The sequence below is a fragment of the Rissa tridactyla genome, chromosome 4 (genome assembly GCF_028500815.1).
Source record: "Rissa tridactyla isolate bRisTri1 chromosome 4, bRisTri1.patW.cur.20221130, whole genome shotgun sequence".
In the NCBI taxonomy this organism is placed as follows: domain Eukaryota; kingdom Metazoa; phylum Chordata; class Aves; order Charadriiformes; family Laridae; genus Rissa; species Rissa tridactyla.
This window is the reverse complement of record NC_071469.1, coordinates 8,312,735-8,327,660: the sequence shown is the minus strand read 5'-3', so window position 1 is coordinate 8,327,660 and position 14,926 is coordinate 8,312,735. Positions and strand designations below refer to the sequence as shown.

General features: G+C 40.1%; 1 protein-coding gene and 1 long non-coding RNA gene across 5 annotated transcripts in view; one reads left to right on the top strand and one right to left on the bottom strand.

The window, feature by feature from the left end:
* Positions 1–465: 465 nt before the first annotated feature.
* On the bottom strand, positions 466–7,753 carry ARL14EP (ADP ribosylation factor like GTPase 14 effector protein). Its single transcript, XM_054200673.1, has 4 exons — positions 7,586–7,753; positions 5,702–6,204; positions 4,602–4,732; positions 466–3,136 (listed from the first exon to the last, which is right to left on the bottom strand). Exons 2-4 carry the CDS (start codon positions 6,122–6,124, stop codon positions 2,908–2,910), a joined length of 783 nt encoding a protein of 260 aa, XP_054056648.1. The 5' UTR covers positions 6,125–6,204; positions 7,586–7,753; the 3' UTR covers positions 466–2,907.
* A 216-nt stretch (positions 7,754–7,969) lies between these two features.
* Positions 7,970–14,926, top strand: part of LOC128909388 (uncharacterized) — a 69,371-nt gene continuing 62,414 nt past the window's right edge. For 2 of the 4 annotated variants that reach the window (XR_008466359.1, XR_008466357.1), the window contains exons 1-3: positions 7,985–8,132; positions 10,810–10,891; positions 13,233–13,400. This is a non-coding gene — a long non-coding RNA (uncharacterized LOC128909388). Of the gene's footprint in view, positions 8,365–10,809; positions 10,892–13,232; positions 13,401–14,926 lie in introns of all 4 variants that reach the window. The other 2 variants (XR_008466360.1, XR_008466358.1) reach the window with 2 other exon arrangements.

Sequence of the window (14,926 nt, the reverse complement as noted above, 5' to 3'; positions counted from 1 at the left end):
CCAACTTTTCTGAGACTTAATGGAGAAATACAGTTCTAATAATGGGATGCTCTAAGCAATTTAAGCTACTGGTAGACTTCCCTTTCCCTTCAGTGAAATCATAGAACCATAGGGTTGGAGGGGACCTCTGGAGATCATCTAGTCCAACCCCCCTGCCAGAGCAGGGTCACCCAGAGCAGGGTCACCCAGAGCAGGGTCACCCAGAGCAGGGTCACCCAGAGCAGGTTGCACAAGAATGCGTCCAGGTGGGTTTTGAATGTCTCCAGAGTTGGAGGCTCCACCACGTCTCCATGGTGGAGTTACAGCATGAAATGCTGTAACAGTTACTGAATCCAAAGTCTAACTGTGGACTTAAGTGGTAAACTATATTCACTAAACAGTTGGAAGCCTGTTAAGTAAGTTTATTGACAATGGGTACTGCTGACTCTGGTGTAACTTAAAATAAAAAATACATAAAAATTACAAGGTTGGACCAGCTTTTCCCCCTGTCGCTTTCATGGAGGTATCATCTATTTATTTTTTTCATGTAATTCAAAAGGTTGGTTAAGAGATGAAACAGTTACAAACATGGATCAAGCACACAAGATGACTTGCTATGTCAGGACAAGCACACTCTATAGTCAACAAAGTAAAACATATTAAAAGCCACTTGCAGGTAGGGGAGCCATGGGTATTATTTAGTTGTGGTGTTGCTATCTGGAAAAGTGTAAAGAGCGTGCTGCTTTCCCTAAATAAACTCACATGATGGTTCTTGTCATAAACGTGGCTGGAATGAAAGGCCAATGAGAGAGACCTCCATTGGCAGAACAGCCAATGCTCTGACCAAAAAAAGAAAGCCTGTTTATTTTCATAGCAGATATAATAAGGATGTCGTTGATGCTTATACTTCACTAGGACCAGCAGATGTCAGTACAACTCAAAGTGTAACTTTGGATTTTAGCGATGCATGCTTGATGACGCTTACCAGAAAAGAAAACACTCTAAACAAATAGCAAGATTACAAAAACGTATCATAGAATCAAAGAATAGTTGGGACCCTTACAGGTCAGCTAGTGCAACCTCCCCTGCAATGAGCAGGGAGATCTGGTTGCTCAGAGCCCCGTACAACCTGACCTTGAATGTTTCCAAGGATGGGGCATCTACCACCTCTCTGGGCAACCTGTGCCAGTATTTCACCACCCTCATTGTGAAAAATTTCCTCCTTATATCTAGTGTAAATCTACCCTCTTTTAGCTTAAAACCTTTGCCCTGTGTCCTACTGCTACAGGCCCTGGTAAAACTTTATCCCCATCTTTCTTATAAGCCCCCTCTAAGTACTGAAAAGCTGCAATAAGGTCTCCCTGGAGCCTTCTCTTCTCCAAGCTGAACAACCCCAACTCTCTCAGTCTGTCCTCATAGCAGAGGTGTTCCACCCCTCTGATCATTTTTGTGGCCCTCCTCTGGACCTGCTCCAACAGGTCTGTCTTTCCTGTGTTGCGGGCTCCAGAGCTGGATGCAGTACTCCGGGTGGGAGTAGAGTAGAGTAGAGGGGCAGAATTCTTTCCCTTGACCTGCTGGCCACACTTCTTCTGATGCAGCCCAGGATACAGTTGGCCTTCTGGGCTGCAAATACATGCTGCTGGCTCATGTCCAGCTTTTCATCCACCAGTACCCCCAAGCCCCTCTCAGCAGGGCTGCTCTCCATCCCTTCATCCCCCAGCCTGTATTGATACTGGGGGTTGCCCTGACCCAGGTGCAGGAGCGTGCACTTGGCCTTATTGAACCCCCTGAGGTTCACAAGGGTCCACCTACTTTACCAAGTGGGTCTTCAGCAATCAACAGTTAACAGTATTCTTTAATAAATGTGACCCAATAGACATGCAGATCTTCCAAGTCTATCACAGAAATAAGAAATTTATCCAAAACGCAACAAAAATACCAAGGGTTAACATTTAATGTTACCAAGATTTCAATTATAAAATCTCTTCCATAAATCCTGTTATATTGTAAAATTTTAATGTTGTGAGGATAGGATAATGCATCAACCAAACATAATTTCAATTCAACTGTGGTTTTTTTGTAGCACTGTAGATATTTTTAGTTTGGGAACAGACATTCATTTCAGCTGCATGTAAACCTTTACCTTAAGAACAAATAAGTAGTAAAAAAAGGGAAAGGGCTGTTGAAGTACCAGTCCAATCCAATTACAGACTGATAACAAATACAGCAGAACTATTTCAATTGTGTTATACAGAAACCAACAAAAGAGTACCGTATTTAAGTACTTTAACATGTTTTTTCAATGCCTTGACAGTTTAATAACACTTTAACAGTGAGGCCTGAATTCATAAGAATAACATGATCTGAAATTCCAATAACTTGGGTGGGATCTCAACTCCTAAATGCCTCTGAATCCATTTAAGTGAACAGGATTGAATTTATCAGATGTAGCTGGGATACTCTACAGAAGATACAGCATTGACTAGTAACACTGCAGAGAGCATTATTAATACTGCATGTAAATTCACTGAGAACTTTTAGAGCGTTTCACATAAAACAAATTCAAAACCATGAGATCCTGAAAGAGAGAAGGAAAAATGAGGGATACATGGAGATGGTACACTCCACAAAACAGTATATGAAACAATGGTGAATGGCTCAGGGTTTGTCACATGAAAATGTAGTACCTTATACTTAAATACAGTGTAAGACTGTTCAATGAGAACTTTCTTAGATGACTAACAATACAAGGCAGACTGAAGTATGAAAAAACAGTAGTATGATTGTTTCCATGAATGTAAAAGTGACCACATGAATCATGTGGATCTTGATAAATTCAACGGCTTCTATTAAACCACTGAATGATGAACGTGCTGAGTTTAATCAAAGCATGGAATACCTACTTAGGATAAACAATGTGCATATACACTAACCAACATGTTTATTTTTAATTACTTCTCCTCCCTCTATCTCAATTTGCTCATATAGCCACTTGCGGTCACAGCGACATTCTGCTCCACACTTGTTGGAGCCACACTTGGGACAAGCATAGAAACATCCCAGGCAATCTTCATCAAGACAATCACAGAGGTCCATCCCGCTGTAAAGCAGCAGTCCCTGGCTGTCGTAGACTTTACTCTTGGCTGGTATAACTTGCCTGTATAATGAAAAACAACAGTTACTTCCGTATTAAAAATCCACCTGTTTTGATGCCAAGCTGACAATGGTTGTGGACAGAAGTTTGCTTTCTTCAGGTGTTCATTTTAAGACACTGTTAATTTTAAAGATGTATATATCTTACTGTATTTGACAACATTTCTCAGTCCTAGTTGTATCTCCACTACAGTGCTTTTGAAATAATTTCAAGAAGGGGAATGTTTTATTTCTTCAATAGCATGGTTATTCAGGCACTTATGAACATTCTTTGTTATAGGATGTAAAGTTCAGATTACCTTTCAGATAATGTGAAACGCTCCCTTAATTTACTCTTCTTTTCTAATGTCTAGCTGTAATTCAAAGGTGGTCATACAGAATCATTTAGGGTGTGCACATCCCAATTTAAAATTTTTTTATGCTTTTATCATTACTCATCTCTGTTAACAGTTCTGTTAAACTGCAGAATCGCAGAAAAACTCTGTTTGGAAGGGACTCTTGGAAGTCACCTTGCCTGACCTTCTGTTCAAAGCCAGGTCAACTGAAATTAGGTTGCTTAGGGCTGCATCTAGTTGAGTTCTGAATAGCTCTGCTGTCAGAGATGCCACGTCACTTTTGATCCAGCGTTTTACTACATACATCATAGAAAAAGTTTTCCTAACATCTCAACAAAATTTCCCTGGTTGCAACCTGTGCCCAAACTGAGTAGAAGAAACAAATGGAGGGGGAAAAGGATGTGTAGTTTGTGAGCAGCACACTAGTGTCTGTTTCTGTCTTGTAAGGTTAAACTTAGGTGGAGAGCAGGGGAAAGGCATTAATGTGATCTTTCTCGCATGTTTTAACAAATATTGTATGACTAGTTAAAGCTGGGATTTCTATCACTCTCCTATTAGGACAAGACTGAATTGGTACAAACTTTTAGTGGAAAATGACAGGCAAAATTCTACTGCATATACCTTTCCTCTGCAGAAAGAGTGACTTTACAATCAGTCACATTAGAAGGCTGTAATTTGTTATCCAGTATTGTCCAACTTGGACACTAACTTCCTGTTTTAAAAGGAAGGCAAGATCCTAACTTGCACACTTTTGTTTAAAAAGTGGAAATACTGAGTTTATGGAAAGATGACAACTCCAATACTTTAAGTGTAGTCTACTTGATCTTAATATATTCAAATTTAGCCTAATATTGTAACTTTAGTTTATGCATAAATTAATACCTTCATCTACGATCTGTGTAGCATTATCGTGCCTTACCAAATACTTGTTTGTATTCTAATTGCCTGAAATATGGATTATATGCTAACACTTTATCTTCTGTTTTATCTCAGTAATGAGAGTACCAAAAAAGCAATCCATAAACACACAAACATCCATATAAAAAGTGCTAGTGTTACAAGGACACTGACCAGGAAAGACACTTTATTTTGAAGTGAAAGTTAAAGATAATGTAAATACAGGGAACGGCTCACCTGTCTGAATTAAATGATGCATTTTTTGTTTGCAGCCTTCTCTTTTCCCTCTTACTGGTCTCAGGAGTGAATTCAGTCTGTCGTCCTGGATTAGCAAACTGTAGAGACTTTAAAGCCTTAGCTGTACGCCCCTGAACAAAGACAGGAAAATCACATTTAATTACAAATACAAACCTAAATTCATAGAAAATGTCCAGTCAAACCAGGATATTGTAATAACTTAGGCAAACTGTTGACCTCAACTCTAAGCACTGGATTTCTCAGGAGCAACAACTCAAGTCTTAAAACTTTTATACTGGAGAATTGTACCAGTCTCAAAACCAAACTATACAAGCTTTACAGTAGTAGTTTTAATCAATGCTTTCCAATTCTGTCCCCTACCAGTCTCCTAATCATACTGACATGTAATTGAAAAGTACAGTGGAGCAAAAGTCCCTGGGCTGAAAGGGACAACACTGTCTAGAATGCAATTCTGCTTTGCTACATCTTGAACAATGCATCCAACATGGTCCAAGCTGTATTCCAAACTCAGTGCTTACAGCATTACCCTCCCACACCAGTTTATTACTGTCTGAACAAGCACCATGGCCTTCACAGCTCAGACAGCCACAACAAGAGTACACTTAGTTCACCTCAATGCAGATTCACTTCGTAATGAACTGATAAAGTGGATTTTTTTTTTCTTTTTTTCCAAATAGAAGAGACTAAACCAGAAGTTTCTCAACATCCTTAGGAACAACCTTTGCTGTGTTCAGTTTTAAGCACACAAGCTTGTTTTTGGCAAGGCTTGAGTAATAGCTTAAAATACCAGCAGCAGTCTGGTATTTACATAAACTTTTGAGTTTTAGTCACCCTAACAGACAGGGTAATTTGAATTTAAAAGGCCACAATATTAAATTAGGGAAGAGGATTTTTTTAAGGTCCTCCAAATAAAGGTTTAAATACAGTAAACTCCCACACATCTAAAAGACTACACTCTTTCAAATTTCTATCAAAAAACTTAATTTCTATATGTAGGACTTGCATGAAGCCCAGTTCCAATAGCTTGCAGAACTTGGCGGCGGGGGAGGGAGGAAGGAAAACCTGATCCATATACATACATCTGAATCAAGTTTTCTTCTTTGGCGATCTTCAGATTCAACATCCACACTTCCATTTATTATCTGCATACATTTGGGACAAAGCTTCCAACCAGGTACAAACTGTCTTCCAAATTTGGCACTTAGAAAAGTTGCATCATCTAAGTCAATCGGTCGTAAGTTTTTCTTTGATAGTTTTCTGTGTATATTAAAGGGATCACAACATGATTTTTGTAAGTCTTCAAATCTTTCAATGTAAATTTTTGCGTGGTGGAAGCAGATTGTATTGCTCTCTGAAAGGGTTATTCCAGTCCTAAGCTGAAGTAACAGTAGATCAGACGAAGACAGATCTTGCTTAGTCTTGAAGCCAGTATGACGTGTATAAAAGATCCTGTGGCATTCGTTGGTAGCTTGAAGCTGAACTCCAACTGAACAAGGATCCATTTTACTTTATCAGAACAACTTATTTCACTTAGTCTCAAATGAATTCTTTGAAGTCTTCAGTAGTTTCTATGAAGATGACCCTAGAGAAAGCATTAAAATCCATCAGATTTGTGCTGCAAACCTTTATCTACCAGCTAGACAGACTAGGTTTAAGTAATTTTAAAAACATGTAAAGAAATTATAGCCTTCTAGTCTAGATAAGACTAAAAATGCACTAAATTTAATTCTGGAATTACCATCTTAGTGAACCAGCTATACTCAGAACTAATCTTTTTTTCATTAGGTGCACAAAGTTTGTCTTTCAAACCAAGGTAACTGGAACTGTGTACAGTCTAAGCTCACTACAGCTGAGTTAACATTTTAACAACTTAGCTAATTTCAAAGAGGTCTATTATGGGCTACGCACCAAGCTTGCTTCAAGTGCAAACGTGTATTTTTGACTGATTCCTGCTGTGGAAGGTGGGGGTTATGTGTGTGGATGAGGAAGCACACTAGGTCAATAGAATAGTAACGATCTGAATTTTCAAAATTTGCAGATGTATTAGAAATCAGAACTCTTGCAAGATGTTCTAATTAAAAAAATAACTTGTTTTCTATAAAACAGAAAGTAATTATTACAATGCTATCCTTGGCAGGCATCTGTTTTGACAGTGGACTATACTACCTGAAATACCCCTATGTTAAACAGAAGGAAAGTGCACATCAAGTCTTTCGCCACACTTTGTTCAAGTAACAGTATGCTGGTGATATAAGTTCTGTATCTCATCCACTTGATTTGTGAGAATTCTTGGTAGAAGCTTCAGAGGAATTTCTTCCCTTGGGGGAAGACACAGCTTTTTGCCTTTGATTTCTCTTTGGTGGAAACAGGAAAAAGCTTTGAAAACCAAGTACTCGAATGAAGGTTTGTATTGACACCTGTGAAATCATCAGTTAGTGTTTACCACACCAAACACAATAAACTAAAGCAGAAGACAGCGATGAAAAAGACAGGCTTGTGCAGAAATAAGCCTGCTGTAATAGCACCGATTCAGCAACAGGTTTCTAGCTCCTTGCTGCAGGAAGAAACAAAGGACGGAGGAAAATGCAGTTTTGACAGGAAAGGGAAGGGAAAGATCAGTCCTGAAATTGCCGATGTGACCCCCTGTCCGAACACGTTGCGCTGGATGCACAGCGCTGCACCACAGCCCCTCATCCAAACGGTGAGGGAGCCTAGGCCAGGGCCGCGAGTTGAGAATCGCGCGTCAGCCCAGCGGACAGCCCGGCTGCTCCTCTGCCTTTGCGGGGGACACGAACCCTGCGAGAGGCAGCCGGCTGGGCGGAAAGCAGGGCGGGAGGCGAGCAGCGGGCCTGCCCGCGGCCCAGGCTGAGCTGGCCACCACCGGGAAGGGCCCTCCGCGGCCTAGGCGCGGCCCGTCGCCTCGCACCGCCCATCCCGCCGCGGGCAGGAGGCTGCCCCGGTACCTTGCTGCGGACTTTCTTCCGCCGGGACGCCGGCACCGAACTCCTGCGTTCGCCCAGCAGCAGCGGGAGCAGCCATTAACCGCCCCTCCCTCTGCCTGCCCTCCACCTCACCATAGAGCAGCGGAACCGCCGAGCGCGTCAGAGCGGCACTTCCGGCTGGAGGCGGGGGAGAGTGGCGGCATGGGCCGCTACGGAGCCAAACGGCGGGAGGATGAGGAGGGTCACGTGGCCAAGCAGGGGCTCGCGCGCGGCCGTACAGTCCGCGACGTGACGCACCGCCGGGCGGGGTTCGCGCTGCGCATGCGCTGCCCCTCGCTGTGGGGCGGTGTGGGGCGGTGTGAGGCGGTGTGAGGCGGAGGCGGGTTCGGGGCCGTGAGGGGAGGAGAAGGAGAAGGAGAAGGAGACGGGAAGAGGGGGAGGTGCCGGCGTCCGCCGCCACCGAGGGAGAAAATCCGGGGGGGAAAATCCGGCGGGGACACAGGGGTTTGTGGGGCTGTTCAGCTCGTCAGGTGTAAATGTCCTACAGAAAAACAGCGGTGAAACGGAGGTCCGCGTCCCCAGGGCCCTCCATCCCTCCCCGGCGGCTGCAGTGGGGCGGTGGGGGCCGCAGAGGGCGCAGCATGGCGGCTGTCGTTGGGTGCTTAATGAGGGAGCCTAGCTAATTAAAGTGGGGAAAGCTTTCAGTGTTACTAGATTAGGGCAATATCAGGGAGTAAGTAATTATTTTGTTTTTTCCTCCAGGATCGTCGCGACACTACTGCCCCTTCTCCCGCCCCGAAGTCAGTGCTACTGAAGCCGTTATTTATTTGAAATAAAACAGAAATCTTGAATATCTGTTGCTTTGTTTAGGCAGGAAAAAAAAATCCCCAACAGTTTCTCCGTCATTAGAATGTCCCTCAAAAGTCCTTTATGTGTGTTACGTAGTTGGGGTTTCTTGTTTGTTTGTCTGTTTTTTAATTGTATAATGTTTTCAGGATAATGGATCTTTTCAGGGAGGAGGTATGAAATTGTGACTATTATTTGTTTGCTCTAAAGCTAGGTAGTGACACCACACCCTGCTTGGGAGTTTTTGGGACAATAATGATAAAAAACAACATAGATGTACTAATAAGTACCTTAAATTTATAATACTGATGCTTTGTTAGTGATAGCTAAAAGTAAGCCTTAAATTACCATTTAATGCCTATACAAAGTAGTTGTTGGTTATCTCTTTCAAGTTTTAGTGCTTGCAAGAAAGAAGTGCTGGACGAGAATATTTTTCTTCTATTTCAGTCAGCTTGCTCTCTTTCCAGATTAGGTGTAACCCAGAATTTTTTAGAGGAAGTGACTGTTCTTTCCAAACCTCTTCAAAGGCAGGATAGCCTTTTGAAAACGTTGCCCTTCTCATAAATAAGATGTGACATGCAGACTTGTTAGGCGCTGGGCTGCTCTACCTGTGTTGCTCCTGTCCTGCACAATAACTGCATATTGCTGAGTTATGACACGATGAGGCAGAAAAGATCTTTGAGATCATCTGATGTATGTTTCTGCCCACTCAGAGCTATTGCCAATAGTACATCAGCGTATCACAGCCCAAATAACATCAGTAGCAAATTAAGGCCACCCAGTTAGTCACGCTAGAGGCTTAAGTCTCCCTCCCCAGTCATTTATAACTAAATAATTACTATCTGGCTTTCCAGCAGGTTTTCAGTGGGTGGTAATAGTGAGAAAGCTGAATTATAGTCAGAGCAAATACAAAAAGGCATGGCATGAATTTAAAAAAATAATTTTAATGAGCCATAGAAAGTAATATATAGTAACAGAATAGCGAGTAATACTGTCCCCGTTACTTGGGGCTTGACACAGCTGGTGGGTAGTATAACAGCTGACAGTTCTAAACAAATAAACAATTTTGGGACTGGGCTAGGGTAGTAATTAGTGTAATAGAAGCCAGTCTTGATTCACCATAGATACTTGGGTGTAGGTCTAGGTGATTAAAGTTGTGATTCAAACAGCTTTGGGGCCTCATTTCATTGGAATCATTCTTAAGCTGAAGCTATGTCAGAATCTTGGATTTGGCAAATATTAGCCAAGCCTTAAAGAAACTAAATTTGCCTTAGAGGGCAAAACAACTGGCTTAAAATATGTAGGCAACTTAAGCTAAAAAAGTTTTAAATACACAACTTTCTTGAGGCCTAGTAGTAGTTTTTTATGGCTCTGCTATGTTTTGCTTTTAGAAAAAAAAATCTGAGCATAATGAAATACTGAACACTAGGCACAACTGTTAGAAACAGCATGTGAGATCCAAAGCAGCAAAGTGGGGGATTTTCTCTTGCAGTCTGTTATTCACAGTAGCCTTTGTCAGTACTGGTAAAGAGGTCAGTGAAAGGATATTTCCAGGTAGAAATACAATTTTGAAATGGCTTGTATCCCTTTAAAATGCAAGACTGTAAATCAGGACGTCTTTTTATATAGCTTTTTGCACCAGTGTTGAAGAATTGGTGGAATAGTTGTCTGAAAATAATTAAAAGCCTGTGGAGGTGAGAAATAATTTTAGACTTGCTTCAGGAGATACCCAGGAATCTAAAGGAGAGGAATATAAAGCTTTAATTGTAATGCGACAGTAACAGCGTGTAGGCTGTGCCATTTTCCATTTCTCCATCTGACCATTAAAAAAAGCCGTTACAAATTCCACATATATTACTTAAGTCATATATTGGCTCAGTGATGACAGAGAGACTGTGAAGTGCTATCATTCAAGGAGGCTTCAATGAGGCTTCCTCTGCTGACTTGTACTGCTTAGGATGAAATGTGTGGAATTAATGAAGGTGAATAATTCATGAGAGGAGATATTTGACATACAGGTTGTGACATCGATTTGTGTTAAATAAATATAGGAGGAGCAGTGAGGTGTGTGTGTGTATTCACTTTTTCAGTGTTAGTGTCAATTTGTGAGGCGGATTGTATAGGACTAGATAAGAGATTTTGGGTTATTCAGTTGTTAACTTGGAACATGTCTGCCATCCATGGATTTAGACTGATTTTGGTTGATCACAATAGCTTTTATCTATGTAAACAGAATTGTTCCTTAATGAGGGAGAAGTTGGGGTTTAGAGTAAAAGGATTCTGGATATGGAAGATGGAAGGTAACAGCATGATGAGCTAGACTAGATGTGGTAAAAATATTCTCATATATTTTTGGTAATGCTGGGCTGGAATTTAAATTTGTTTCTCTGCCAGTGCAGGTTGACTGCATGTGCCGTTTTCATTCATGAGTGCATCTGAAAACTGTCAGAGCTTGTGCTGCAAAGGAATATGTATGTCAAGGTAATTTTTAATGAATTTCATGTTAAAGAGTAGTAGATGTCATACTCTCTAAATCCAGTTTTGGTCTACTTGCTAAGATTCAGTGATTAGTGTGTGCCTTAATTCACTTACATGTAAGATTGAATAAAGTAGTATTGACAGATATAATCACATAAAAATTGCTACGTCTTTCTGTCGCCCTGATTTTTCCAGAATTTGAAGCAGTAGCAGATTTGTTACTGACCTGCAAAACACAGGGATAGACTCAGAAGAAAGATGATATTAGCACCGTATTCAGTACAGTACAAATTCCAGGTAGCTCAGCTCAATTTCAAAGATAATCAAGCAGAAGTTTTTACAGGAGAGGATTACCTGAGAAAACACAGAAAGTAAATCTTTTGGTAGTTTCTCCTTTGGAAGCACTACCTCACTACCCGGGGTTTAAGTTTTTCATAACTTTACCTTGCACATGAACAGCATTGTTTTAAAAGCCTACAGCTCATCCATTTAACTACCTAATATCCAGGCAGACTGGCCTAGAAACCAGCAAAATGCTGGTATAGGTCAGAGATTTGATTTAATTGCTTCTGTAAGCTAAGCAAATTTGAGGATGCTGATAAATTGTTTTTTTTTATTAAAATGAAACAGATTAAGATACTACATTAGTACAGAACCTTTGTATCTCATGAAGTGTCTCTTTTAAACAAGTGTTAAATGAAAACAAAATTTGCTTATTATTATATATGGCATATTTGATAAGAAAAAAGCATCTAATTTAGTTTATCTATTTTTGTTACAACCAGAGATCCTGTTTCTTTCTTTCTTAGTTTTTAGGCAAGCATCTAAATGTGTGTAGCTCCTAGCAAATGTGCGGGAACACTAAGTAGGTATAGATGTTGTCTGCTTTGAGTTTTTCTGTGAGTTTCTTATGAAGTATTGTCATGTGCTTTTTTAAAAACATAAAGTCAGAGACAGAGTGATTGTTGCAGGAAAAGAGAAAGAAAAAAGCTGACAGCTTTGGGAGGGAGCATTTAGTCAGAAATAGAAAAAAGAAAACCTTTACTATTAAGGAATACCCCAGTAAATTCAGTGTGAAGGGGCAAAATCCCGTGTGAGGTGCAGTTCACATCCTTTGAAGGTGCATAAGGAGTAGGAAGACCCAAGGGGGCTGTATCAGTTGAAAGGATTACTGGGCTCTTGATAATAAAAAATAAAGATATGATGGGAGAAAGCAGGTGACAAATTTGGAGTAAATCCTAAATTGTGTTTGGAAGCTGCCACTCTTACACCTTGTAGATACCCTTATGCTGTTGGGATCCCCAGCTCAGGAGGCTTCTTTCTTTTGTGACTGAACTTTACACTCTGGGAGTAAGTATTAACCTGTCTAAATATTGCATGTGGAACAAAAACACTAGTTTATGGAAGGGCGAAAGAAGAGGACCTTTTAGAATTTATTATATTGCTGTTGAATTTATGTTGTCTAACTGAAGATTAATATTTAATGACACGAAATTTTAAATCTTAATGAAGATTTTTTTTTTCTTTTGTGTTCCCATTTGTTAAGTTGCCTTGTCTTTACCCTGTAAAAGAAACTACAGTTTCATTTGAATGACACCTAAATAAATACATTTTGTTACAAATAAGGGTAAATGCCCTTCATGCCTTTGCCCACACAAACTCAAATACGAGCATAAAGACTAAACCCTAAACAGAGTTGTAAATAAGTAGCCCACATGATTTTTCCCTTGTAAAAAATGTGATGTCAAGTGCTGCATTTTATCAGTCATGAGCTAATGACGTGTCACCAACAGAACTGTTTCTTTCATACCAAATCTTAAAGTTGTCAAAAAGTCTGTATATCACCATAAAGAAATCTTAAACAGTATCTGAGGATACTTTGTAACATGATAATAACTTTTATTTTGTAAGATATGGATATAAAAGCATGCATACACTGTCTTAAATCACTTTCTGGCCTGGTTGTGGTTTGGTTTTATTTTAATTTGGCAATATTATAAAAATTATGAATTGTTTTCAAAATTTGCATTTAAATTTTGACCCACAGATGATGTATATTTGGATTCATATCATGCTGCATTTTTTGATTAATATATTTCTATTCTGTCAGGCTGGAAAAAACCCTGAAATCCCCTCAACACTTTGATTCTCACCGTGTCACAATGAGAATCTTCTGCTTTCCTGGCATCTGGCTTTGGGATGTCTCTTTGGGAATCTTTTGCCCTTTCCAGGCTGATTTCTTGGTAGTCTTTATAAATTTATTGCCCAGAATGTTCTGTCTGCCTCCTCAGTGAGATCTTTCTTTTTTTTTTTTTTTTTTTTTTTTTTTTTTTGTGTTGAGCAGGATTTTGGCTGCTACTTCCAATCTGCTCCTCTTGTTTCAGCAACTTCACAGATGATGTAGCATCACCCTGTTGCTATACTGTGTTCTTTGCTTCGGGGCTGAAGAGAACGTGCTTAGAAACATGGATATCTGCTGTCCTTTGGAATTGGTGCAGCATCTCTCTGCCAGGTTTGTATCGCATTAGAAAGCCCCAGTAGATAGCATTTTGTTCTAACATTTGTGTCTCAAATGGTGCTGATTTTCAGAAGTTTTCCTTACCCATCTGTAAAGTTATTGAATTTATTTCTGATTCAAAAAGCAGAGACATTAGTTTTTGCTGTTATTAAAAGCAATCTCATTCAGCCACTTCCTAGCCTCTTAGAGAGCAACAAATATTTGCACAGACCTAAGACCAGTTAATGCTTACTCACTGGTAACAGGTCAGGGTGTTCAAGGAATTTAGGATTTGTCCTTTGCTAAGAAAAATGTCCTCTCCATGCTTGGTTTGGTGGAAAATGGGGTTTGTTAATCTGACAGTTGGCGAATCAAAGAGGGAAAAATACTGTTTTCACATTGGTGTATGCTCAAGCGTTTGTCTATTTATCTGTTACTTCTTCCCGATGCACTCTTACATCCAAGGAAGCAAACAGCACAGATAATGAATACATGCCTGTGAATGGGCATTATGTCAGAATGTAAGTGTGCATTTATGGGTCATACATCATTTTAGGAAGCCTTGCATGATTGTTTCCAATTAAACACTAGGCCTTGATTCATGGTTATTCTGCATTTCTTTTGTCTGCCACAGACAGCAAGCTCTAAGGCTGTCTTAATTGAACACTAAAGTTGAGGAGAAGAAATGGACAGATCAGTTTTCAGGTCTAGGAGTATTGGTTGTATAGCTGCCATCAGCTATTGACGAGGACTGTAGTTTAAAGTCCTAGTTTTGGAAAGCCTATTCAGCGCAAATGGCTAGTGATTATTAGCCATATCCTGGAAACTCTTGTGCATGATTGTGTATATGTATAAGAAAATTTCCTGTGATATTTTTATTCAAGGAAAAGATTTACTCTGTTGACATGGTTATACTGACATAAAAGTATTTCTGATACTATGGGTAGTTGACACATAATATATTTTAAAAGGGTGTTTTCAAGGGCAAATCATGTCTATCTTAACACTCATCAGTTTGTTACCTTATTGAGAAGGCCCTAAACAATATCACTTAGAGAAGTTGAATGATGCGCTGAAATCCTGAAGCAGTTCAGTAGCAAAGCAAGAATAGCACCGAGCAAGTCTCAGTGTAGACTTATGTCCCCAAAGGCACCTGTGCAAGGTTTTATTGGTGCAGTTGTACTGGTGTTATTCATAGGGGACACATACTTTAGTATAGCCTGTTGCTTTAGTGAGGCCCTTCTGCAAGAGTACCTTTACTTACTAAGCTTGCTGTTCCTAATGCATCCATTCTACCACGCTTCCTCGGTTACGCTCATGGAACAGCGAGTGCTGAAATGCTTGTGACAAGGAATGTCAGAAACTGACTCTTATGTTTGACTATATCAAGTGTGTTGCAGAATATAAAGTCTTGGTATTAAAATGGTCAGTGCAGCTAGGTGTATACCTACACCAAAAAGAAACGTATCTGTGAGCTTAGATTTTCTTTCCAGGCCTCTTCTGTTACAGGAGTTAGACTCTACCCACAATTCTGTAACTGT